Genomic DNA, 27,556 nt, shown 5'->3' with positions numbered 1-27,556 from the left:
ATATACACTGAACTGGCTCTAATGTCCTGAGGCGGAGATATTTCTGGATATTCCAGTCATTTCATCAGAAAAGTTCAAAGGCGATTTTTGAGCTTAGGTCATCAAAGACAAGTGAAGCCTATCTTCTGGGTGGGGAAGGCTGGAAGAGAGCACGCTATTCCCCAAAATAAATAACTGATATAATACCCTTAGTCCATTCTTATGTTATGTTTAGTCCATGTAAAGCTGCAACAGTGATCCAATATAAATGTTGTTTTAAAAAAACCTGTGGCATTTAAAAACCACTAGAAAAAATAAAGTGTTGATCAGATTTATTTTTTAAGACAACTCAGTGGAGGCTCAAAGGTCAAACTCACTAGCATTGAAAAACAATGGAAGAAATGTATCTATTGAGTAACTGGGCATGCAGAGCAAGAAGGTCCCAGGTTTGACCTCCCAGTCCGTGCTTAGCTGGCTGTTCTCAGCCTGGGAGTGTGGATTGGGGAGGGGAAAGCAGGCAGTTTTGCCACTCCTTATTGCTATCAAGGAAACTCTGATAAAAGTCTGCCAGTGCCCACAACTGTCTCCGAACCTAGACATTTGTTCATTGATTCTTCAAGCTGACTCCACCCTATCTACAAGTTAACTTCATCCCACTACAGGACCTCTAATTTTGGGCTCTCTCCTCGCTATCCTATATTTACAACCAGGACATATCTCTCCTAATCTTTGCCATGCCGATGTAACCTGAATCTTCTCGGTATCTATTCCCGGAAATAGTGGAGAACCAAGGGTCTAGCGAGAATGAGGAACTGAAACAAATTAGAATTAGTAAAAAAAAAATCACTGGAGAAATTAATGGATTTGAAAACCGATAAATCCCCTGGACCTAATGGCCTACATCCTCGGGTTTTAAAAGAGGCGGCTATAAAGATAGTAGATGCATTGCTTGTCATTTTCCAAAATTCCATAGATTCTAGAACGGTTCCCGCAGATTGGAAGGTAGCAAATGTAACCTCACTATTTAAGAAAGGAGGGAGAGAGAAAACAGGGAACTGCAGATCAGTTAGCCTGACATCAGTAGTAGGGAAAATGCTAGAATTTATTATTAAGGACATGGTAACAGGGCACTTAGAAAATAATAGGATTGGGCAGTGTAAACACGGATTTATGAAAGGGAAATCATGTTTGACAAATCTGTGAGAGTTTTTTTGAGGTTGTAACTAACAGAATAGATAAGGGGGAACCAGTGGATTTGGTGTATTTAGATTTTCAGAAGGCATTTGATAAGGTGCCACAGAAGAGGTTATTAAACAAAATTAGGGCTCATGGATTGAGGATTGGTTAACGGACAGAAAACAGAGAGCAGGAATAAATGGTCATTTTCGGGTTGGCTGGCTGTAACTAGTGGATCAGTGCTTGGGCCTCAGCTATTCACAATCTATATCAATGATTTGGATGAGGGGACCAAATGTAATATATCCAAGTTTGCTGATGATACAAAGCTAGGTGGGAATGTAAGTTGTGAGGAGGATGCAAAGAGGCTTCAAGGAGATATAGACAGGCTAATTGAGTGGGCAAGAACATGGCAAATGGAATATAATGTGGAGAAATGTGAAGTTATCCACTTTGATAGGAAAAATAGAAAAGCAGAGTATTTTTTAAATGGTGAGAGATTGGGAAATGTTGCTGATCAGAGGGACCTGGGTGTCCTTGTACACGAATCACTGAAAATTAACATGTAGGTACAGCAACAATTAGGAAAGCAAATGGTATGTTGGCCTTTATTACAAGAGGATTTGAGTGTAAGAATAAAGACGTCTTACTGCAATTATATAGGGCCCTGGTGAGACCACGCCTGGAGTATTGTGTACAGTTTTGGTCTCCTTACCTAAGGAAGGATATACTTGCCATAGAGGGAGTACAACAAAGGTTCACCAGACCGGTTCCTGGGATGGGGGGGTTGTCCTATGAGAGGAGATTGAGTAGACTAGGCCTATATTCTCTAGAGTTTAGAAGAATGAGAGGTGATCTCATTGAAACGTACAAAATTCTTACAGGGCTTGACAGGGAGATGCAGGGAGGATGTTTCCCCTGGCTGGAGAGTCTAGAACCAGGGGTCACAGTCTCAGAATAAGGGGTCGGCCATCTAGGACTGAGATGAGGAGCAATTTCTTCACTCAGAGGGTGGTGAATCTTTGGAATTCTCTATCCCAGAGGGCTGTGGAGGCTCAGTTGTTGAGTATATTCAAGACAGAGATCGATAGATTTTTGGATATTAAGGGAATCATGGGATATGGGGATAGTGCAGTAAGGTGGAGTTGAGGTAGAAAATCAGCCATGATCTTAGTGAATGACGGAGCAGGCTCGAAGGGCCAAATGGCCTACTCCTGCTCCTATTTTTTATGTTCTTATGTTCTTATTCATGTGTGCATTTTGGCTGTTGCTCTGGAATGAGACCATCACTTCTATCTGCTTTTTTCCCCCATCACAACTGGTTTCACCATCCATCGTCAGATCTTGCTGGACCACATCAGCCACTATCGGGCTTTGCTGTGCTCTTCCAAAACTGCTCACTACTCCAGGATCATCCTGGAATGCAAAGATAACCCCAGTCCTTTTCTCTACTACCAACAATCTCCTTAAACCCGTCTTGCCTTCCCCCCTGCACCCACATCTCCAATAAGTGTGAGGAGCTCCTGGAATTCTTTGTCACCCGCATTGAGGCCATCTGTTCAGCTGCTTCTGCCGCATACGGTCTTCCTCTTGCCCACCAAGCCACACCTCTGCCAAAATTTCCCCTGCCCTAGTCCTGAACCCATATTCTCTTCTATCTCCCCTCATGCGACTTGAGCCCATAATCTAGGCTGATTCCTCTGTGCACTCCCGTGCTTATCCAACTGTGCCAGAACATGCCCAGCAATGGCTTTTCATGCCACCCCTGGGCCATTACCTCTAGAGTCCCCCAAGGAGCTATCTTTAGCCTCCTCTTAACTACATGCTGCCTCATGGTGACAGCATCCAAAATCACGGGGTCAGGTTCCACATGTATGCTGACGACACCCAGCACCACCTGTCTTGAGTCCTCCATTGCCTGTGTTGTCACACTGCTAGTCCGACACGCATTCCCACAATTTCTTCCAGTTAAACAACGGGAAGACAGAAGCCATCATTCTGACCTTGCCCCCTCCTACAAACTCCATACTCTCTCCACTGTTCCATTACCCTTCCTGGCCACTGTCTCAGGTTGAACCAGCTGTTCTCAACCACGGCGTCCTATTTGACCCAGAACTGAGCTTCCAAACCCATAGCCACTCCATCGACCTCCACCTCCGTAACGTCACCTATCTCTGTTCCTGCCTCAGATGATCTCAGATGCAGCACGGTGGCATAGTGGTTAGCACTGTTGCCTCACAGCGCCAGGGACCCGGGTTCGAATCCGGCCTCGGGTGACTGTCTGTGTGGAGTTTGCACATTCTCCCAGTGTTTGCGTGGGTTTCCTCCGGGTGCTCCGGTTTCCTCCCACAGTCCAAAGATGTGCAGGTTAGGATGATTGGCTATGATAAATTGACCCTTAGTGTTCGGGGATCGGGTGGGATATGTGTCGGTGCAGGCTCGATGGGCCGAAATGGCCTCTATCTGCACTGTGGGGTTTCTGTGATTTCTGTGATTTCTGGGATCTGCTGCAAAAACCCTCATCCACACCTTTGTCACCTCCAAACTCAACAATTCCAAAGGTCTCCTGGCCAGCCTCCCATTCTCCACCCTTCTTAATCCATAGCTCATCGAAACTCTGCTGCTGTTGCCCATATCCTATCCCGCAATGAAACTCACCCATCAGCCTATGCTCGCTGACCTATACTGGCTCGCAGTCCCCCAAAGCCTCAAGTTAAAAGAAATATTTTCTTCATGGCCTGGCCCCTCCCTATCTCTGTAACCTCCTTCCGCCTTCTGAGAACTCTGCATTCCTTCAACTCTGGCCTACTATGCATCTTGAAATCTCTTTGCCTCACCATTGGGAGCTGTGCCTTCAGCCATCTAGGCCCTCATCGCTGGAATTCCCTCGGTGATCTCCCTCTCCTCCTTTAAGACCCTCCTTAAAACTCATCTCTTTGGCTTACTTTGTTTTCATTCGTTCTTGGGATGTGAGTGTTGCTGGCAGGACAGCATTTATTGCCCATCCCTAATTGCCCTTGAGAAGATGGTGGTGAGCCGTCTTCTTGAATCGCTGCAGTCCGCGTTGTGAAGGTGCTCCCACAGTGCTGTTAGGGAGGGAGTTCCAGGATTTTGACCCAGCGACGATGAAGGAACGGCGATATATTTCCAAGTCAGGATGGTGGTGGTGTTCCTATGTGCCTGCTGCCCTTGTCCTAGGTGGTAGAGATCGTGGGATGGGGAGGTGCTGTCGAAGAAGCCTTGGCGAGTTGCTGCAGTGCATCTTGTAGATGGTACACACTGCAGCCACGGTACGCCAGTGGTGGAGGGAGTGAATTTTAAGGAATCTTTTGGTCACATCTTCCTTTTTGGCTCGGTGTCAATTTCTGTCTAATTACACCTCTGTAAACAGCCGTGGAACATTTTCCAATATTAAAAGGGCTACATAAATGCAAGTTGTTGTTTTTGTATGAAAGTTGAATGAGAAAAAGATCTGGCACCAGAATGATGACACCCTCCCCCCGGCCCGGCGAGGAAACTTTACTGGTGAAGCTCACTGTGAAGAATAGCCACTCAGGTGACATGCCAAAGAGTGACGAGTATCTGTGGCACTGTACGCCGATAAGAGAGCCAATGCCTTCAGCAGGTTGATGGCAAGGAGAAAATTGTTGAGGATGAAAAAAAGAAAAGTTTAACTGCTGAATACTTTGTACAGGAAACTTTTGTTTAACCGGAGGTTAAATGTCCAGAAAGCTCTATCTACCGGCAAAATTCAGGAGCTGTTTCCTATAAGTTTTTTTACTTCTCGTTGCTTTTTTTTTTCCAGTCAGGCTCTGCAAGGTCTAGCTGAAGCTGTTGCTTAGCTACAGAGACGCTTCTAAGCTGCGGCCGACTGTTTTGAAGCTGTTGCTAAGCAACAGGGTTTGTTGATTCACACGGAGCTCAAAAGCTCCATATGTTTTAACATTAGCGCTGGTTTCTACGGCAGTTTTGATGGTTCGGCACCAGCTCGGTCCCGTCAGTGCCGGATACCAGAAAGTTTCCTGTACCTTCAGTGCATTGTTAATCTAGACAACATTGTTGTTACCTGGATATTTTCTACTGTCCAGCTGCATTCAAATCGATGATTGCCCACACTATACAGAAGATACCAGCAGGGCTGATCCTGATATTTTTGTATCACTGCATGTAGCAAAGTTTCAATCATGCAGACATGGCTGAAATGCAGTTATCAAATTGTTAGTGTTAACACATCTTTTAGATCTGAAAAAAAAGTGTGGATTTTTTTTGCTGCAATAATTTATCTCTCAATACAATTTTTTTTTCCAGGTGATGTACTTTAGTTCTCTATTTCCCTATGTTGTACTTATCTGCTTTCTGGTTCGAGGTCTTCTTCTGAAAGGTTCCTTGGATGGCATCCGCTACATGTTTACCCCTAAGGTACGTTCCGCTCAGTTTTATCGTTAACATGGAAATGCTTCTTACTGACAGCATGTTTGTATTTAGAGGCACAGCTATTAATGTACATATTAAGTAGAATGGGAATAAATTGCTAAGCACTGCCCAGCTAGTATAACTTCTGTGATGTGCTCTCAGAAGCCTGCAGTACTGCTGTCAGTACCATCTGGTGGTGGGATTTTAGATGAACACTCCTCAGTGTTATACTGCACGCCACCTAGTGGGACAGTGAACTAGTGTCTTTAGGATGTTGACCACCAACCAGCTTATCCTGTTACTCGAATAAATCTAGTCAGATCAAACGGTGCACTCAATCTTATATAAAATTAATAAAATGATTTAAAATCTTCTTCAAAACTGAATTTTATTCTAATAATAGCAGAAAATCACAAACAAACCTCGCAGTGCTCAGAAAAGTGTATGCTATGTGGTTAATGTATCTGTCAACATAAATATATGGCTGGTGTAGATCACAGCTTCAACAACAGATGCCGGTTATATTCTGGAGAGGCTTAAAAAGCTACATCAGCAAAAGAGATGATATAAAGATCTCCATACTGCGATGGAGGAGCCTGAATGGTAAAAGCAGTTACAAGAGGCAGGGCTCTCATGTACATAAATATAAGATAGTCACTAATAAATCCAATGAAGAATTCAGGAGAAGCTTCTTTACCCAGAGAGTGGTTAGAATGTAGAACCTGCTACCACATGGAGTAGTTAAGGCGAATAGCATAGATGCCTTTAAGGGGAAACTAGATAAGTACACGAGGGAGAAAGGAATAGAAGGATACGCTGATAGTTAGATGAACTAAAGTGGGAGGAGGCTCGTGTGGAGCATAAGCACTGGTATAGACCAGTTGGACCGAATGGCCTATTTCTGTGCTGTAAATTAGATATAATGTAATTCTATACCAGCATTATAGTTTATGTTGTACTGTAATTATTTACAGTTACCAAATTTGTCATAAGCCCAACCTAATTAAACAGAGTGAAAGATTGGTCTATTTTGCAAATTCAGAATAAGTGTGCACTTTTAGAAATGATGCCTAGCACCTGTTACTTAATGCAACTATTGAAGGGCGCACCGTATTTCACTTTGCTGTAGTATCCCTTCCTAAAGCAGTTTGAATAGAGCTGCAACAAATGGTACATTTGTCTATTTGCGTAACAAGTAAGAAATCTGCAAGGAAACCACAGAAATAATTCCTATTACCGTGTGAGTGGGAAGGGGGGAGATTAGTTGAGCAAAGGAGATAATGAGCACAAGTTCAGGTGGAACCCTCTGTGACAATCAGCAGCTGTGTTTAAATTGTCATTGGCCTTTACCTCTCTGAAATTAGTGCAGAGAGTCCGGTGACAATGACCATTGCCAAGGTGGAAAAGCAAGGATGTTCCAGCCAGCTATATCAGGAGAGGTCTACCGCGCTTCTTTAAAAAAATATATTGCTGTACTGCAAGAGTGATACTTATTTCTATTTAGGCCTTTTATCTTCAGGCCGATTTCATCAGTTTTGATTCAAGCACATTTTGGAGAGTTTGTGGGAATGACTGAGCTCGCACAGTGCACTAATCACAGACTCTTTTCAAACCTCACAGCTGGAGATCATGTTAGACCCTCAGGTCTGGAGAGGGGCTGCAACCCAAGTGTTCTTTGCTCTCGGGCTGGGATTCGGTGGTGTGATTGCTTTCTCCAGCTACAACAAGCGAGATAACAACTGCCATTTTGATGCAGTCCTCGTGTCCTTAATCAATTTCTTCACATCTGTCTTAGCAACACTTGTGGTGTTTGCCGTCTTGGGCTTTAAAGCAAATATTATAAATGAAAAATGCATTGCTAGGTGGGTACCGATTCCCTATTCTATGCCTAAGACCATGTTTTGCCCATGTTCGCATGTTGTTACTCACACTGATTTGGCCCTATGTGTTACATTGCAGAAATGCAGACAAGATCTTGGAAATGCTAAAAGTAGGTGTGGTCAGTCATGATCTCATCCCTCACCATGTTAATCTCTCAGATGTTTCAGCAACAGATTACCATCAGATGTACAACATTATAAAGGAAGTGAAGGAAGAAGAATTTCTGAAGTTAGGCCTGGATTCATGTCAACTAGAGGATGAACTTAACCAGGTCAGTCTATAATAAAACAGATTAATAAAGAGTCCTGAAATTGCTTGGCAAAGATCACACTATCTGGGCAGGGGGTTGGAATTTGGGGCAAGATCCTGATCCACCCCATTTGACATGTGAAAATTTCTACCGGAACAGGTTAGGGGGGTGGGTGCAAGAAGTGCTCATTCCACTCCCAGCGGGTGTACGGAAATGATGGGATAACGACGGGATAATATCATCCATCCAAAATCCTCATCATTTCCAGCTGTTGTGCGCTCAATATTATCTATGCCTGAATAAAGCAGACGTTTGTGGCTGCCGCAGATAATTAAGGTGAAAGTGACTGAAATGCCCTGAGCCTGTACAACTATTCACAATTTAAACATTTGAGCAGCAATTTTTTAAATATAAATTGTGCAGCTTTTGAGGGCACTTTCAACCTGCCTGACTACAATCTCTGGAGCCACCAAAGGAACCTTAATTGGCATCCCTCAGACAGGCTGCAAAATATCTAATTTACCCGTGTATCTTCGATGCCCTAGAAGAATCATGGACATGAACCTACTACTCCACTGCAGTGTTTTAGTGTTCCACCATCTTATTCTTAACACACTCTTTACTTGCTTTGTGTTTTGTAGGCTGTACAAGGGACTGGTTTAGCTTTTATTGCCTTCACTGAAGCTATGACTCACTTCCCAGCATCCCCCTTCTGGTCAGTGCTATTCTTCCTGATGTTAGTAAATCTGGGCTTGGGCAGCATGTTTGGTACCATTGAAGGAATACTCACACCTCTCGTAGACACGTTCAAAGTGCGCAAAGAAATTCTCACCAGTAAGTAGCACTGTCACTTGGTGACACTTTCAGTATCGTTCCAAAATCAGCTGTCATTTTAACCTCTGATAAATGTATATTACATGTGTCAGGAAAATTCTTGCTTGGATAAGGTTGAATTTAACTGAACATGAATAGGATTCAGGAAGGCTAGGCATTATCATTGGATTTATCTTCACGTATTCAGAAGACATGTTTTCAAATTGCCGTATTTCTTGTAATATTTTGGTGTATGAGGCTGTCAAATACCAAGTCACATTTATATAGAAAATTAGTATATTAGGACTAAAGCTCCTTTGGTTGGATAGATTGGTCCACATGGTATCCACCCGATTTGAACTTATAACAGGAATGGATCTTGCCAACACCTTTCATCTTATAGCAAATATTGAAGTCCGTACTCCAAAGTCCATAGCATCTAAAGCAGCCAGCACCATGTGCTTAATACTGCCCCATCTGTTTTATCCATGGCCTGTGTCTCAGTGCTTTCAGACACAGAAGCTGAGCTCCACAAGGACTCATCAGTACTCTGATGGAGCCTCTCAGACGCCATTCCCTCACGCAGCTACACATGCTGCCTGCTGATTACCATTAACAGCTTAGAAAATTATGGTAAAAACAATAGGTTAAACGCCCCCCACCCCCCACACCGCCGTTATAAAAAAAATCTTATTATTTGTAAAGAGCCACGACTGAGCTAACAGAAAATGTGCTTACTCAGTGTACCTATTTTGACCCAGTGGCTCGAACTTCCATGGGAATTATATTAAAGCTTCAGCATCCCATTGTTTAGCTTTGACTGGAGGGCAATTTTTCAAATTCAAGATCAGCCAACAAGTGAGCTCTCTGTCCCTGACTTTGTACGTGAAAGAAATAAATAGTGAAACTCTCACAGTGGACAATGTATAAATTTTATTTTCAATGTAGACCCATGAAAGGCTTTGGACAAGGAACACTGGTGCCTTTATTCAACAAACATCGCTTGTAGTATCGTACTGTGTGGAAAAGTCTTACGATTTTTAAATTCTGCCTCCTTTTCATGCTTACCCTGATAGCAATTACAGGATTACAGTCAGCTTATTTGTAGCTGATTTGCAATGTACTTTGGCCATCTGTCAGGTCTGTAATATATATTTTCCTTTGCTCTAGTTGGCTGTTGTCTCATAGCTTTCAGTGTTGGCCTCCTCTTTGTGCAGCGCTCTGGAAACTACTTTGTAACCATGTTTGATGATTACTCAGCCACCCTGCCCCTACTGATTGTGGTTATCCTGGAGAACATCGCTGTCGCTTGGGTTTATGGCACAGATAAGTACGTACCAGTAGCCCTATGATTCATCTAAATTTATTTCATTTTGTAAAATGCGTAACAAAAAAAAAACACTGGTTCTGTTTATTATACTTTTTCCTAAATTTACATCCCAGTTTTATTGTATAAACCTTTTTTCAGCAGTTGTCCTTTGTGGGCCACAGTAGGTCTTGTAACTCCATACTGCTCCATCCAGTGACCTCATTGAGAACCAGTAACACTCACTATTAAGAGGATAACTTGAGTTCACCTGCCTGAAGACGAGTGTTTATGCTTGGCCCCTCTGAATTCAAGTTCAAGGCTACATCACTGGAGCAACCTGGTCAAATCCGCCAATACAGACCCATTATAATTTATCTATCGTTCTCTCTATTCTCCCACTCTATGCAAATAGATTTGTCCCATCAACACCACTGATGATTTCACTTTCTAGAGTAAGACATGCAGAATTACCCCTCGCCATGCCCAACAGGTTATAGAGTACGGACTTGAGACTTATGAGAAATTACACCAGACACACCGGTTCTGTCTTAAAACTTTTATTGTTCCTAAGACAGATTCAAAACCCCAACCACTATTCAAGCAGTACAGAGAAGCACCCTCGCAATCAATATGCTCACAATTTACCGTAAAAGTATTTCCCTCGCAATTAATATGCTGCACAGTTTAGCTAAACGTACATAAACGCATCGCCACAATTTATGCTAATCCTTGGCACTCCATATGCCCACAGTCAACCATACACAAAAGTACTTCCTAGCAACTTATATGCTAATCCTTGGCGATTCATATCCCAAGTCAACCGTATGCAAAAGTACTTCCCAGCAACTTATATGCTAATCCCTGGTGATTCATATCCCAAGTCAACCGTACATAAAAGTACTCATTAGCAATATCTATGCCTTATGTCCAACTTCCATACATACACTTCCCCCTGGGTGATCAGTCCGGAAAAAGTAGGTTGCAAACATAGACTGGCCAGTCAAACTGCTTTCTTTGTCCCTGAATTTCCCACTTCTGGGTCATTCCTTTATAGTGCCTTCCTGCCGGCCCCCCTCGTATTTCTTCGTCTGCCTTCCTCTGATAGGTCAGTTTCACTCCCAACCTTCCCTGATTTGAGTTCCTTCTGCATGACACGTTCATGTTCCTGTGATGTGTGTGGGGTGGGACTTCCTCTTCATCCAGTGTTTCTCATTCCTGTCCATGTGGTCTCACAAACAAAGGACCATATGCTGACCATTTTGAGTCCTTACAGTCAAAGGACCCCCTGCTGACTTCCTACATTATGAGTCCGTCCGTTATCATTTCACAATTCGGTCGCAATTTCAATCTCCAATATTAACTGGGATAGTCAGAGTGTGAAAGGCTTAGAGGGTGCGGAATTCTTAAAGTGCATCCAGGAGAGCTTTTTGAGCCAGTATGTAGAAAGTCCTACAAGAGAGGGGGCAGTACTGGACCTAATTGTAGGGAATGTAGCAGGGCAAGTGGTAGAAGTGTCAGTAGGAGAGCATTTTGGTGACAGTGACCATAATGCGGTGAGATTTAAGGTAGTCATGGAAAAGGACAAAGATGGACCAGAAATAAAGGTAATAACTTGGGGGAAGGCCGATTTTAATATGATAAGGCAGGATCTAGCCAAAGTGGACTGGGATCAGCTACTTGTAGGAAAATCCACATCAGAGCAGTGGGAGTCTTTCAGAAAGGAAATAGAGAGAATACAACGCCAACATGTACCCGTAAAGGTCAAGGGTGGGACCAACAAGCCCAGGGAACCCTGGATGCCAAGGTACTGTATATACAAGAATGGATTAGGAAAAAAAGGGAGGCTTTTGGCAGATACGAAGGACTAAAAACAGTGGAAGCCCTAGAGGAGTATAGAAAGTGCAGGGGGGTACTTAAAAAAGAAATCAGGAGAGCGAAGAGGGGGCATGAAAAAACACTGGTGGGCAAAATAAAGGAAAATTCCAAGGTGTTTTTTAAGTATATTAAGGGCAAGAGGATAACCAGGGAAAGAGTAGGGCCCATTAGGGATCAAAGTGGCAATCTGTGTGTAGTGCCGGAGATGTAGGTGAGGTTTTAAATGAATACTTTGCATCTGTGTTCACTATGGAGAAGGACGATGTAGGCATAGAAATGAGGCAGGGGATTGTGATATACTTGAACAAATAATATTGAGAGGGAGGAGGTACTAGCGGTTTTGGCAGGCTTAAAAGTGGATGAATCCCCAGGCCCAGACGAGATGTATCCCAGGCTGCTGTGTGAGGCAAGGGAGGAGATTGCAGGGGCTCTGACACAAATTTTCAGAACCTCTCTGGCCACAGGGGAGGTGCCAGAGGACTGGAGGACAGCCAATGTAGTGCCGTTATTCAAGAAGGATAGTAGGGATAAACCAGGGAATTACAAGCCAGTGAGCCTAACATCAGTAGTAGGGAAATTATTGGAAAAAATTCTGAGGGACAGAATTAGTCTCCACGTGGAGAGGCAAGGATTAATCAAGGATAGTCGGCATGGCTTTGTCAGGGGGAGATCATGTCTAACCAATTTGATTGAATTTTTCGAGGGGGTGACTAGGTGTGTGGCTGAGGGTAGTGCAGTTGATGTAGTCTACATGGACTTCAGTAAGACTTTTGACAAAGTCCCGCATGGGAGACTGGTCAAGAAGCCCATGGGATCCAGGGCAATTTGGCACATTGGATCCAAAATTGGCTTAGTGGCAGGAGGCAGAGGGTGACGGTTGAAGGTTGTTTTTGTGACTGGAAGCCTGTATCCAGTGGTGTACCGCAGGGATTGGTGCTGTATCCTTTGCTGTTTGTATTTAGATATGAATGTAGGAGGTATAATCAGTAAGTTCGCAGATGACACGAAAATTGGTGGAGTGGTAAATAGCGAGGAGGGAAGCCTCTGGCTACAGGATGATATAGATGGGTTGGTTAGATGGGCAGAACAGTGGCAAATGGAATTTAACCCTGAAAAGTGTTAGGTGATGCATTTTGGGAGGACTAACAAGGCAAGGGAATACACAATGAATGGTAGGACCCTAGGAAGGACAGAGGATCAGAGGGACCTTGGTGTGCATGTACATAGATCCCTGAAGGTAGCAGGACAGGTAGATAAGGTGCTTAAAAAGGCATATGGGATACTTGCCTTCATTAGCCGAATGTAAGAAGTCACACAACACCAGGTTATAGTCCAACAGTTTTATTTGAAATCACAAGCTTTCGGAGCGCTGCTCCTTCGTCAGGTGAAGTGGAGAGATGCATAAAGACACAGCTTATATAGTCAGAGAATAATGCCAGATGATTACAGGTAATCTTTCTAACTGCCATTTATCACACCTCGGCAGAAAGATAACCACAGCAGTCAAAGGTGTGAATGGTGTCCAAACAGGTCAGTCAGGAAAACATTACATCAAAGAACAATGAGGTGGGGTCACAAGGGGTCAAATGTTGCAGATGCTGGGGTCTGTATGAAAAACAAAAAACAGACAAAAAAACATTTTTTTTTGCTGGAAATCACAGCAGGTCCGGCCGCATCTGTGTAGAGAGAACAAGCCAATGACGACTCGAGTCTGGATGACCCTATGTCAGGTGGGGTTACATGTAGCGTGACATGAATCCAAGATCCCGGTTGAGGCCGTCCTCATGAGTGCGGAACTTGGCTATCAGTTTCTGCTCTACGATTTTGCGTTGTCGTGTGTCTCGAAGGCCGCCTTGGAGAATGCTTACCTGAAGATCGGAGGCTGAATGTCCTTGACTGCTGAAGTGTTCCCCGACTGGGAGGGAACACTCCTGCCTGGCGATTGTTGCACGGTGTCCGTTCATCCGTTGTCGCAGTGTCTGCATGGTCTCACCGATGTACCATGCTCCGGGGCATCCTTTCCTGCAACGTATGAGGTAGACAACGTTGGCCGAGTCGCATGAGTATGTACCATGTACATGGTGGGTGGTGTCCGCACGTGTGATGATGGTATCTGTGTTGATGATCTGGCATGTCTTGCAGAGGTTGCCGTGGCACGGTTGTGTGGTGTCGTGGTCGCTGTTCTCCTGAAAGCTGGGTAATTTGCTGCGAACGATGGTCTGTTTGAGGTTAGGCGGCTGTTTGAAGGCGAGTAGTGGAGGCGGGATGGCCATAGCGAGGTGTTTGTCGTCATCGATGACATGTTGAAGGCTGCGAAGAACATGGCGTAGTTTATCCGCCAGATCATCAACACAGATACCATCATCACACGTGAGGACACCACCCACCAGGTACATGGTACATACTCATGTGACTCGGCCAACGTTGTCTACCTCATACGTTGCAGGAAAGGATGCTCTGGAGCATGGTACGTCGGCAAGACCATGCAGACACTGCGACAACGGATGAACGGACACCGCGCATCAATCGCCAGGCAGGAGTGTTCCCTCCCAGTCGGGGAACACTTCAGCAGTCAAGGACATTCAGCCTCCAATCTTCGGGTAAGCATTCTCCAAGGCAGCCTTCGAGACACACGACAACGCAAAATCGTAGAGCAAAAACTGATAGCCAAGTTCCACACTCATGAGGACAGCCTCAACCAGGATCTTGGGTTCATGTCACGCTACATGTAACCCCACCTGACGTAGGGTCATCCAGACTCGAGTCATCGTTGGCTTGTTCTCTCTACACAGATGCGGCTGGATCTGCTGTGATTTCCAGCAAAAAAAAAATGTTTTTTGTCTGTTTTTTGTTTTTCATACAGACCCCAGCATCTGCAACATTTGACCCCTTGTGACCCCACCTCATTGTTCTTTGATGTAATATTTTCCTGACTGACCTGTTTGGACACCATTCACACCTTTGATTGCTGTGATTATCTTTCTGCCGAGGTGTGATAAATGGCAGTTAGAAAGATTACCTGTAATCATCTGGCATTATTCTCTGACTATATAAGCTGTGTCTTTATGCATCTCTCCACTTCACCTGATGAAGGAGCAGCGCTCCGAAAGCTTGTGATTTCAAATAAAACTGTTGGACTATAACCTGGTGTTGTGTGACTTCTTACATTTGTCCACCCCAGTCCAACACCGGCATCTCCACACCTTCATTAGCCGAGGCATAGAATATAAGAGCAGGGATGTTATGATGAAGCTGTACAAAACGCTAGTTAGGCCACAGCTGGAATACTGTGTGCAGTTCTGGTCGCCACACTATAGGAAGGATGTGATTGCATTGGAGAGGGTGCAGAGGAGATTCACCAGGATGTTACCTGGGCTGGAGCGCTTCAGCTATGAAGAGAGACTGGACAGGTTGTTTTCCTTAGAGCAGGGAAGGCTGAGGGGGGACCTGATTGAGGTGTACAAAATTATGAGGTGAATAGATAGGGTAGATAGAAAGGAACTTTCCCCCTTGGTAAAGGGGTCAATAACCAGGGGGCATAGTTTCAAGATAAGTGGCAGGAGGTTTAGAGGGGATTTGAGGAAAAACATTTTCACCCAGAGGGTGGTTGGAATCTGGAACTCACTGCCTGAAAGGGTGGTAGAGGCAGGAACCCTCACAACATTCAAGAAGCATTTAGATGAGCACTTGAAACGCCATAGTATACAAGGCTACGGACCAAGTGCTGGAAAATGGGATTAGAATAGACAGGGCTTGATGGCCGGCGTGGACACGATGGGCCAAAGGGCCTCTTTCTGCGCTGTATAACTCGACTTTATGACTCCACTCGGTAGCAGCAGTTGTATTATGTTTTTTTAGAATCTTACACTAGACTGCTGTTAGGAGCTGTGTGTGAACTGCTTTGGTTGACTCGCTCTCAGATTTTCTCCACCTTCTCTGAAGGGAAGAACTTTATCTCCACTCAGCACTTTACAAAACAGCCCATCCGCAAAACATTTCAGCTCACCCTATGGAGAATCAGGTCACAAATGAATATGCCACAACAACTTGACACTACTGTATAAGAGGCGCTACCTTTTGGAACTATTATTTTATAGACTTCTAAAAGTACGAATACGAAAGGGTCTTTTGATTTTGTGTTTAATTTTCATAGGTTCATGGAGGACCTGAAGGATATGCTTGGATTCACTCCATTTCGATATTACTATTACACATGGAAATACATTTCTCCACTTATTTTGATTGCTCTGCTTGTGGCAAGCTTAGTACAGATGTGCTTGAGTCCACCAGGCTACCATGCCTGGATTAGTGAATTGGTGAGTGCTGTTTAAACCCATTAGTAATGTTCTGTTTCACTGTGATTCTGCCTGTGAGTTCAGGTGATGCTTTAGTTAATTTCTGAGTGCGCATTCATGCAGAGATGTTATTTGGGGTTATGAACTTGTATTACTAATGGTACGGCACTCCACAGGCAATATATTTGAACCCCAGCCTTGCCTATCATTTAGCCCTCTCTGCTGCAGCAGTTCAGAACCTATCATTACAAGTGGTAAAAAACAGGCAACAGGTTGGCCCTGGACTCTACACATGCAGTCATGGAGCAGCATGGACAGTGGCCATAGTATTGCCACGGTTCAAACTGCTGACCCTCTAGATGAAGAAGACAGTCTGGTTGGACATCTCGAAAGGAAATAATTTATTTAAGTTCAGAGTTTGAATTCAGAGGGGGTATTTCAGGCGGGAATGTTCTGGGCAGGTATTAAGATGCCGGTTGTTTTGGCAAAGTGTTCCCGCACTGTCCCGCACCATCTTAATGTGCCTGAAATCAGGCACGGGAAGACTACCTGTCCCAGAGGAGCGGAGCCTAATTTAAATGGGGAAGTCGCATCCTGATGATGTCATCAGGCCACGTACACCAATTTAACTGTGGGCTGACCAAGGGATGCAGTCTCAGACCCGGCCAACGAAAGGCAGCAACAGGCAGCATCCTACCACAGGAGGCCCAGGCAAGTTTTTTGTTGTTGCTATTTACAGTTCCTCGTGGGCTAAGTGGAGCAGGCGTGCTCCTCCTGGCCCCACAAGGATACCTTGGGCCTTCCCCTGCCCTGGGCTTTGCCCTATCCCAGATAGTTAACTTTGCCGATTTACCCCCCCCCCCCCCCCCCGACCCAACCTACCAGGGACCATTTCCGTGGGGCCCCAGTGGCAGATGGACTCCCTACAAATCTCCACTCCCGCCCGATGGCGTGGACATCATTCCCGCCACCTTCAGGCAGAAGTCAGTGTCGGGGCATGCAAATGAGGCCTGGTAGTTAAAATGGGGGGGGGGGTGGGGGGCAAACAGATCCCCGTCCACTTCAGTACCCACACCCACAATTCACTTCCCCCCCCGCCGCCACTTAAAATCAGAGTTCAATTAATATCATCCAATTATTTGAATAGAGTTTTAGAAAGGTATATTTGTCATTGTTATAAATTAATACTGTCCAAAATAAAGCAGAAGTTGTCTGAAGACATTCGGGAAGTAATGGTGCTCAGGATATGCACCACTTTCAAAGCTCTTGGGAGCAAGTTTACTCTCCATAATGAATGGATGCGTCATCCTTGTTAGTTGCACGCTTTAAGATGGCGAGCTGGCAAGTTTTCTGGCTGAAATGGTTTTTGGATCCCTGGATTTATCATGTGAAGCCTTTAGGTCTTTTAATTAAAGAATAAATTGGTGCATCATTTGTTTTTCTGTCATTGCCACATTAGATCACACTGAGGCTGCTTGTGTGAAGGAGTCAATCTCAGTTTTAGAAACATGGAAAACTGTAAAACAAGATTGAAACCTGTAACATTTAGGGGGGTGAAATTGGCCTTCGCCAGGAGGGTGAAACAGACTCACAGTGAATCGGCAGCCTGCTTTACACCACACCCCATTGTGTTTTCCATAGAAGGAAAATGGGTTGCCCATTCTATATGAGCCCATTTTGGGCTACTGGCATAGACCAATTTCTATCAGAGAATTAATACTACATAATTTAAAAAAAATCCAGGAATTACCAAACCCATAATAGAAGCAAATTACAGATTATTCATGTGTCTCGGTTATAAAAAAATTGTTCTATCCATTTTCCTAGGGTGGTGAGAAGTTTCTGAATTACCCGGCGTGGGGTTTGGCTGTCTGTATCTGCCTCATGTTAGTGGCATTACTCCCTGTCCCAGTAGTCTTTATCTTCCGTTATTTCAACCTCATCGACGATGGCTCCAACTCTCTGGCCTCGGTCTCATACAAAAAAGGACGGATCCTGAAGGAGAACTCCAACCTGGAGGAAGACGACGCCAGTCTCCTACACAGCAAGGCCCCAAGTGAGATGCCCTCCCCAGTGGCTGGCAACAGCATCTACCGAAAGCAAAATGGATCCCCCACTCCAGAAGCAGACACAGCTCCAAACGGCCGCTATGGCATTGGGTACTTAATGGCCGACATGCCTGAATCAGACTTGTAGCTTCTGAGCAAGCTTTGCCCGTCTATATGTATGTTGCTATGTTGAGCAGAATTGCCACACAGAAGCACGCAAAGTACTAACGTGGCACATGTATCATGTATATCCTGTAGATAGACTATATTTTTCCATATTAATGATACTGTCTGAAATACTGTTGCCTACAAGTAGCTGTGAGCAAAGCTGAACATTATACTTTTCTGCACCGGACAGATTTTATGCAGTGATCCCTCTGAGGAAAACAAAATGGTTATTTTTCTCAAAGAAAACCTGTTTGTTTCCTCGCCACAAAGTATTCTTTCTCAGCACGTCAGTAAGATTAGTAAATTTGTGAGTTTATCATTCCTGACCTTTATGCAAATTATGCTAATATTTAAAACGATTTTCATCACTGAATTAAATATACAAACTGATGTAATCTCAAATTATTTACTAGCTTATCAAACCGCAGTACATGTTCTGAATTGTAAAAAAAATATTTGAGGCGTTGAGGGAACACTTTTTTTTGCTCTGCAAGGGGTAATTCCACAATCCTGCCCACAGGGAGCGTGGGTGGGAGTTGAGGCTGCAGTATGGTGCTCTGACACACAGGCCCAGGAATTAGGTCACACAGCGACCATTTTTTGGACATGACTCGGACTTCGGACTACTAAAGCCCCAATATAGCGGCAGGAAGCGTGCGCAGATTTCTGGCCCGAAGTGCACCGCCCGCCATATTAGGCAAGGACAAACAAGGGGTGTCCTTTACCAGGCGTTAGACACTCTGCATATGCAAATAAGGGGCCCAACGCCTGGTAAAGGACACCTTTCCAAGATTGGTTTGCCAAGTCAACCAGCGCAATCGCGGGCTGCACTTGGAACCAGTCCTAGGGGCAACGAAGTAGGCAAGTAAATTTACCTGAATGTGGAGCTGTGAGAAACAGGAGTGCTCCTCCTAACCCTACATTAAAAAGGACCCGATCCCCCTCGCTTCACCCCACTCCTCCGGGCCCCCACACAATCACCACTACTCCCGACCCCCGCGATCCCAGGCACTGACAACCACGATCCCCAACATTGTCCCCGACCCAGGCTCGGCTCCACAGCCCCGCGTTCCCATGCCCCGATTCTCGAAGCCCTGATCCTCGGCTCCACATTACCTGCCGCCCAACCCCCAAATCCCCGACTCGACTCCGCTTATCACCAGCGCTAGCAGCATCCCAGTTCTTCACTATGCTTCGCCGGCGAGCTGTTATAATGAGGCCCGAAACCCAATATCTGGAGAGGCTGAATTTCTGGGCCGGGCAAGGACATTTGCAGCTTCCTGTTGGGGAGCACAGAATCATGGAATTTTCCCTAAGAATTCCTGTTTTACTCCATAATTAATAATCTAGCAAAATCATATTCTCAGAATGTACATGTCAACCCCGTGCGTTACCCCAATTTCGTTTAGCTAGTTTGTTAATTCTGGTGGAAAACAGGCAGACTCCCAATTATTTTTCTAAAGAGAGGAATTTTCCCCTCGACAGACTGATAACAGCACCTACCCTTTAACAGTTGTATGTAAAATGGAGATTATGTGCTTCTCTGCTGTGTGGACACAAGTGGCCGGCATGAGCTACTGATAGCTAGAGGGAGCTGTAATTTTAAAACTGGCTGTATATTTTGTGTAAAGTGTTTGCTATTATTAATTTGAAGAGGTAAAGTCCTATTTTTCAGGAGTCAAAACTGACTCTTATTATCAAACTGATCAGTACAGTTAATTTGGTGCCTAATTATTTTAGATATTTATTGTGGTTTAGAATATTTAGTGAACAAGCTGTATATTTATATTGCATATTGCAACGTGTATATATGTATATTTGTCTGGATTTGTTTGAACATTTTGATGCAAAAAAAGCTTTTTTTCCAGCACTGATAAGGCCTTTGATGAAATTCTTTGTTAATTTTGTTACTCTTGCGAAGTCGGTTTCCTTATAGTAAAGGTACCACTTTACTTTTCCTGCAGGAGGAAGGTTTAGCTTCTGGAGTTCTTCTAGAGCTCTGCAGCCCTTTGTTATATTTCACGTGAAATTAAACACCCAGTGATAAGGTTTGGGACTACATTTGTGCTTTTTATTCTTGTGGTTGTATTTTGTTTCCAGAGGTTTTTGGTTCAAACTTAAATAGTAAATATACTCTTCCGCAAAGAGAAAGGAAAACTCTCTCATTCTCATTGTTTTCTTTAACTTTGTAACAGGAGTATTTGGGCATTTACTGGGATATTTGTACAGGAGTATTTACATTCGCCACCTGGTTTGCAGTTGAGATGACAGTTGCAGAGCCTATTCAGTGCCCCTGTAGTTTGTCACCAGGAGAAGCTGGAGACCACTCAGGCGTGTTATTTTTTATTCGTTCATGGGATGTGGGCATCGCTGGCAAGGGCAGCATTTATTGCCCATCCCTAATTGCCCTCGAGAAGGTGGTGGTGAGCTGCCTTCTTGAACTGCATTGAAGGTACTCCCACAGTGCTGTTAGCGAAGGAGTTCTGGGATTTTGACCCAGCGACGATGAAGGAACGGCGATATATTTCTAGGTCAGGATGGTGTGTGACTTGGAGGGGAACTTCGAGGTGATGGTGTTCCCATGCACCTGCTGCCCTTGTCCTTCTAGGTGGTAGAGGTCACGGGTTTGGGAGGTGTTGTAGAAGGAGCCTTGGCGAGTTGCTACAGTGCATCTTGTAGATGGTACACACTGCAGCCATGGTGCGCCAGTGGTGGAGGGAATGAATGTTTAAGGTGGTGGATGGGGTGCCAATCAAGCGGGCTGCTTTGTCCTGGATGGTGTCGAGCTTCTTGAGTGTTGTTGGAGCTGCACTCATCCAGGCAAGGGGAAAGTATTCCATCACACTGCTGACTTGTGCATGGTAGATGGTGGAAAGGCTTTGGGGAGTCAGGAGATGAGATACTCACTGCAGAATACCCAGCCTCTGACCTGCTCTTGTAGCCACAGTATTTATGTGGCTGGTCCAGTTAAGTTTCTGGTCAATGGTGACCTCCAGGATATTGATGGTGGGGGATTCAGTGATGGTAATACCATTGAATATCAAGGGCGGTGGTTAGACTCTCGCTTGTTGGAGATAGTCATTGCCTGCCATTTGTGCCCAAGCCTGAATGTCGTCCAGGTCTTGTTACATGTGGGCATAGACTGCTTCATTATCTGGGGCGTTGCGAATGGAACGGAACACTGCAATCATCAGTGAACGTCCCCACTTCTGACCTTATGATGGAGGGAAGTTCAATGTTGAAGCAGCTGAAGATGGTTGGACCTAGGACACTGCCCTGAGGAAATCCTGCAGCGATGTCCTGGGGCTGAGTTGATTGGCTTCCAACAACCACAGAGTTTTCCCCAGGATTCCTATTGACTTCAATTTTACTAGGGCTCCTTGATGCCACACTTGGTCAAAAGCTGCCTTAATGTGAAGGGCAGTCACTCTCACCTGACCTTCTCTTACCGTGATTGATTGCAAAGGTTTTTCGAGCCTTGTAATTTATAAATTCCTTCTTCTGCCGTCCTTTGCTTCTCAATTGCTACAGTGGAAAGGACATCTTCTGCTGTATTTCCATCATTTGCATAGCTTGTGAGTATGCCTGCCCATATTGGAATGAATTATACAACCACAAACTCCTCCCCCATCACTTATGGCAGTAAATGCCATTAGTGGCAGGGGCAGGTGGGGATCTGGCAGAGCTGCTCCTGAAGAATTTTCTATAGCATTGCATGTGAGCTTTGCCTGATTCCTGTCATAAGTGCAATGAATGATCTAGGCCCTTATCTCCCAAGTGCTTTAGGAGACATGTTTTCATCTCTGAGTAACAAAAAAAACCTTTCAGCTTTCAATAGATGCTTCATCACCTAGAAATTAGTGTCGACAATATTATTTCATGAATGCTTAATATGTTCATATTAAAGTCTCTCTTATGTTAATAGACGTGTCAATCTGTTTATTAAGTGGTTCTATAACAACATAGAATCATAGAATAGTACAGCAGAGAAGGCGGCCATTTGGCCCATCGAGTCTGTGCCGGCTCTTTCGAAGAACAGTCCAGTTAGTCCCTCTCCCCCACTCTTTCTCCATACCCTGCAATTTTTTCTTCAAGTATTTATCTAATTAATTCCCTTTTGAAGGCTACTATTGAATCTGTATCCACCACCCTATCACGCAGGGTATTGCTGTGGATATGCACTATGTGATGACTTAATTGCAGGTTTCCCTTTCACTTGCATCAAAACTTCTGGAATAAATTGCTCCAATTAAAATGGAGACCTGCAATGGCTTAGAACCAAAGAAGGTTACAGCATAGAAGGAGGCCATTCGGCCCATCATATCTGTGCCTCTTTGCTAAACATTGTCACATTGTGCACATATGCAAAATTACTGGTCTTTGTATTTCCAGTCACAGAGAAACAGTGAGAAAAAGAGAGAGAAAAAGAAACAAAGGACTTGCATTTATATAGCATCTTTCACGATCTCAGGACGTTCCAAAGTGCTTTACAGCCAATTAAGTACTTTTGAAGTGCAGTCACTGTTGTAATGTAGGTATCAGCTGTGTACAGTTGCTTTCCCTTAATCATTCCATAGTAAAAGAACCTTTAGTTGCTGGTTACAGAATGGCATTAGTACAGAGCTGTGAGTAGGACACAAAATATATTCTGGAAATAATGGGGAACCAAGGGTCTAGAGAGAATGAGGAACTTAAAGAAATATGCATAAGTAAAGACATAGTACTGGAGAAATTAACGGGACTAAGAGGCAACAAATCCCCTGGACCTGACGACCTGTATCCTAGGGTTTTAAAAGAGGGAGCTGCAGAGATGGTGGATGCACTGGTATTAATCTTCCAGAATTCCCTAGATTCTAGAACAGTCCCCAAGGATGGGAAGGTAGCAAACATAACCCCGCCATTTAAGAAAGGAGGAAGAGAAAAATGGGGAACTATAGGCCAGTTAGCCTGATATGCTAGAATCTATTATTAGGGACGTGGTAACAGGGCACTTAGAAAATTCTAATATGATTAGGCAGAGTCAACATGGTTTTATGAAAGGGAAATCGTGTTTGACAAATATGCTAAGAGTTTTTCGAAGATGTAACTAGTAGGATGGATAAGGGGGAAACCAGTGGATGTAGTTTATTTGGATTTACAAAAAAGTGTTCGATAAGGTGGCACAAAAGAGATTATTACACAAAATTAGGACTCATGGTCATAGAGTCATAGTCATTGAGTTATACAACACAGAAAGAGGCCCTTCGGCCCATCGTGTCCGCACTGGCCATCAAGCCCTGTCTATTCTAATCCCATTTTCCATGGTGTGGAGATGCCGGTGTTGGACTGGGGTGGACAAATGTAAGAAATCACACAACACCAGGTTATAGTCCAACAGCACTTGGTCCGTAGCCTTGTATTCTATGGCGTTTCAAGTGCTCATCTAAATGCTTCTTGAATGTTGTGAGGGTTCCTGCCTCTACCACCCTTTGAGGCAGTGAGTTCCAGATTCCAACCACCCTCTGGGTGAAAATGTTTTTCCTCAAATCCCCTCTAAACCTCCTGCCCCTTATCTTGAAACTATGCCCCCTGGTTATTGACCCCTCTACTAAGGGTAAAAGTTCCTTTCTATCCACCCTATCTATGCCCCTCATAATTTTGTACACCTCAATCAGGTCCCCCCTCAGCCTTCTCTGCTCTAAGGAAAACAACCCCAGCCTGCCCAATCTCTCTTCATAGCTGAAGTGCCCCAGCCCAGGTAACATCTTGGTGAAACTCCTCTGCACCCTCTCCAATGCAATCACATCCTTCCTATAGTGTGGCGACCAGAACTGCACACAATATTCCAGCTGTGGCCTAACTAACATATTGTACAGCTCCATCATAACCTCCCTGCTCTTATATGCTAAGCCTCAGCTAATGAAGGCAAATATCCCATATGCCTTTTTAACCACCTTATCTAACTGTCCTGTTGCCTTCAGGGATCTATGTGCATGCACACCAAGGTCCCTCTGATCCTCTGTCCTTCCTAGGGTCCTACCATTCATTGTGTATTTCCTTGCCTCGTTAGTCCTCCCAAAATGCATCACCTCACACTTTTCAGGGTAAAATTCCATTTGCCACTGTTCTGCCCATCTAATCAACCCATCTATATTGTCCTGTAGTCTGAGGCTTCCCTCCTCGCTATTTACCACTCCACCAATTTTCGTGTCATCTGCGAACTTACTGAACATACCTCCTACATTCATATCTAAATCATTAATGTACACTACAAACAGCAAAGGACCCAGCACCGATCCCTGATGTACACCACTGGACACAGGCTTCCAGTCACAAAAACAACCTTCGACCATCACCCTCTGCCTCCTGCCACTAAGCCAATTTTGGATCCAATGTGCCAAATTGCCCTGGATCCCATGGGCTCTTACCTTCTTGACCAGTCTCCCATGCAGGACTTTGTCAAAAGCCTTACTAAAGTCCATGTAGATTACATCAACTGCACTACCCTCAGCCACACACCTAGTCACCCCCTCGAAAAATTCAATCAAATTGGTTAGACATGATCTCCCCCTGACAAAGCCATGCTGACTATCCCTGATTAATCCCTGCCTCTCCACGTGGAGACTAATTCTGTCCCTCAGAATTTTTTCCAATAATTTCCCTACTATTAATGTTAGGCTCACTGGCTTGTAATTCCCTGGTTTATCCCTACTATCCTTCTTGAATAATGGTACTACGTTAGCTCTCCTCCAGTCCTCTGGCACCTCCCCTGTGGCCAGAGAGGTTCTGAAAATTTGTGTCAGAGCCCCTGCAATCTCCTCCCTTGCCTCACACAGCAGCCTGGGATACATCTCGTCTGGGCCTGGGGATTTATCCACTTTTAAGCCCGCAAAAACCGGTAGTACCTCCTCCCTCTCAATATTATTTGTTCAAGTATATCACAATCCCCCTGTCTGATTTCTATGCCTACATCATCCTTCTCCATAGTGAACACAGATGCAAAATATTCATTTAAAACCTCACCTACATCTACCGGCTTTACACACAGATTGCCGCTTTGGTCCCGAATGGGCCCTATTCTTTCCGTGGTTATCCTCTTGCCCTTAATATACTTATAAAACACCTTGGAATTTTCCTTTATTTTGCCCACCAGTGTTTTTTCATGCCCCCTCTTCGCTCTCCTAATTTCATTTTTAAGTACCCCCCTGCACTTTCTATATTCCTCTAGGGCTTCCACTGTTTATAGTCCTTTGTATCTGCCAAAAGCCTCCCTTTTTTTCCTAATCCATTCTTGTATATCCCTTGACATCCAGGGTTCCCTGGGCTTGTTGGTCCCACCCTTGACCTTTACGGGAACATGTTGGCGTTGTACTCGCTCTATTTCCTTTCTGAAAAACTCCCACTGCTCTGATGTGGATTTTCCTACAAGTAGCTGATCCCAGTCCACTTCGGCCAGGTCCTGCCTTATCATATTAACATCGGCCTTCCCCCAATTTATAACCTTTATTTCCGGTCCATCTTTGTCCTTTTCCATGACTACCTTAAATCTCACCGAATAATGGTCACCGTCACCAAAATGCTCTCCTACTGACACTTCTACCACTTGCCCGGCCACATTCCCTAGACTTAGGTCCAGTACCGCCCTTTCTCTTGTAGGACTTTCTACAAGCTCTCCTGGATGCACTTTAAGAATTTTGCACCCTCTAAGCCTTTCACACTCTGACTATCCCAGTTAATATTGGGGAAGTTGAAATCCCCTACTATTATTACCCTATTATTTCTACACTTCTCTGAGATTTGCCTACATATCTGTTCCTCTATCTCCCCCTGACTAGATGACGTTGTTCCGAGGATTGTTGTACGAACATTTCCCAACCAGAAACCATGGGTAAATGCCGATATCCGTGCTATGCTAAAAGCACGGTCCATCGCATTCAACTCTGGGGACATAGATGAGTACAAGAAATCAAAGTACGAGCTAAGAAAAACCATCAAAAATGCAAAAAGACAATACACGAATAAAGTGGAGTCACACTATCATAGCTCAGATTCACGAAGGATGTGGAGTGGACTACAATCTATTACGGACTACAACGGGAAACCCAGCTGTGTCATGCCCAGCCATGCCTCTCTCCCGGACGAGCTTAACACTTTTTACGCCAGGTTTGAGGCTAACAACAACTGGCCTGTTACAAGGGCGCCCGCGGCTCAGGACAACCGGGTCTTCTCAATCTCCGTGGCTGATGTGAGCAAGACTTTTAAGAGAGTGAACACCCACAAAGCACCTGGTCCAGATGGAATCCCTGGGCGTGTCCTTAGAGCCTGCACTGACCAGCTGGCAACCGCGTTTACAGATATATTCAATCATTCACTGTACCAGTCTGTAGTCCCCACCTGCTTCAAGATGACATCAGTTATTCCAGTCCCCAAAAAAACAAAAGTAACCTGTTTAAACGACTACCACCCCATAGCACTCACTTCTGTCATCATGAAGTGCTTTCAGAGGCTGGTCAAAACCCACATCAACTCCTTACTAACTGACACACTGGACCGACTCCAATATGCTTACCGCCCAAAAAGATCTAGGGATGATGCTATCGCCACTGTACTGCACACTGCCTTATCACACCTGGATAAGAGGAACACCTATGTGAGAATGTTGTTCATTGATTATAGTTCAGCATTCAATACCATTATCCCCTCCAAGCTTGTCAACAAGCTGTGAGCTAGGACTTAACACCTCCCTATGCAACTGGACTTCCTGACGGGCAGACCCCAGGTGGTGAAAATAGGCAGTAACACATCCTCCACACTGATCCTGAACACGGGAGCTCCCCAGGGTTGTGTGCTCAGCCCCCTTCTGTACTCCCTGTTTACTCACGATTGCGTGGCCACGCACAACTCCAACTCCATCATCAAGTTTGCTGATGACACTACCGTTGTAGGCCTGATCACAGATGGCGACGAGACAGGCTACAGGGAGGAGGTAAGAGCTCTAGCAGAATGGTGCAAGTACAACAACCTCTCCCTCAACATCAGCAAAACAAAGGAGATGATCGTGGACTACAGGAAGCGGCAGGGGGAGGGACACACGCCAATCTACATCGAAGGGGCTGAGGTGGAGAGGGTCAGCAGCTTCAAATTCCTGGGTGTATTCATTACGGAGGACTTAATGTGGTCACATCACATCGACGTTGTAACGAAGAAGGCATGCCAACGCCTGTTCTTCCTCAGGAGACTGAAGAAATTTGGAATGGCCCCCCAGATTCTCACCAACTTCTACCGGTGCACCATCGAGAGTATCCTGTCCGGCTGCATCATTACCTGGTATGGCAACTGCACCGCCACAGACCGCAAGGCTCTACAGATG

General features: G+C 44.7%; 1 protein-coding gene across 1 annotated transcript in view; it reads left to right on the top strand.

Moving 5' to 3' along the window:
* Nucleotides 1-20,256, top strand: part of slc6a15 (solute carrier family 6 member 15) — a 44,555-nt gene extending 24,299 nt beyond the window's left edge. The window contains exons 7-13 of the mRNA XM_086009297.1: nt 5,464-5,574; nt 7,189-7,430; nt 7,528-7,720; nt 8,341-8,533; nt 9,683-9,842; nt 15,850-16,012; nt 17,819-20,256. Of these exons, the coding sequence (XP_085865423.1) occupies nt 5,464-5,574; nt 7,189-7,430; nt 7,528-7,720; nt 8,341-8,533; nt 9,683-9,842; nt 15,850-16,012; nt 17,819-18,187 (1,431 nt within the window). The 3' untranslated portion in view covers nt 18,188-20,256. The remainder of the gene's footprint in view (nt 1-5,463; nt 5,575-7,188; nt 7,431-7,527; nt 7,721-8,340; nt 8,534-9,682; nt 9,843-15,849; nt 16,013-17,818) is intronic.
* The last annotated feature ends 7,300 nt before the right edge of the window (nt 20,257-27,556 follow it).

This window comes from Somniosus microcephalus, chromosome 16, assembly GCF_052327205.1.
Source record: "Somniosus microcephalus isolate GS21.2 chromosome 16, FLI_Smic_1.0, whole genome shotgun sequence".
Taxonomy (NCBI): domain Eukaryota; kingdom Metazoa; phylum Chordata; class Chondrichthyes; order Squaliformes; family Somniosidae; genus Somniosus; species Somniosus microcephalus.
This window is presented reverse-complemented; position numbering and strand designations above follow the sequence as displayed.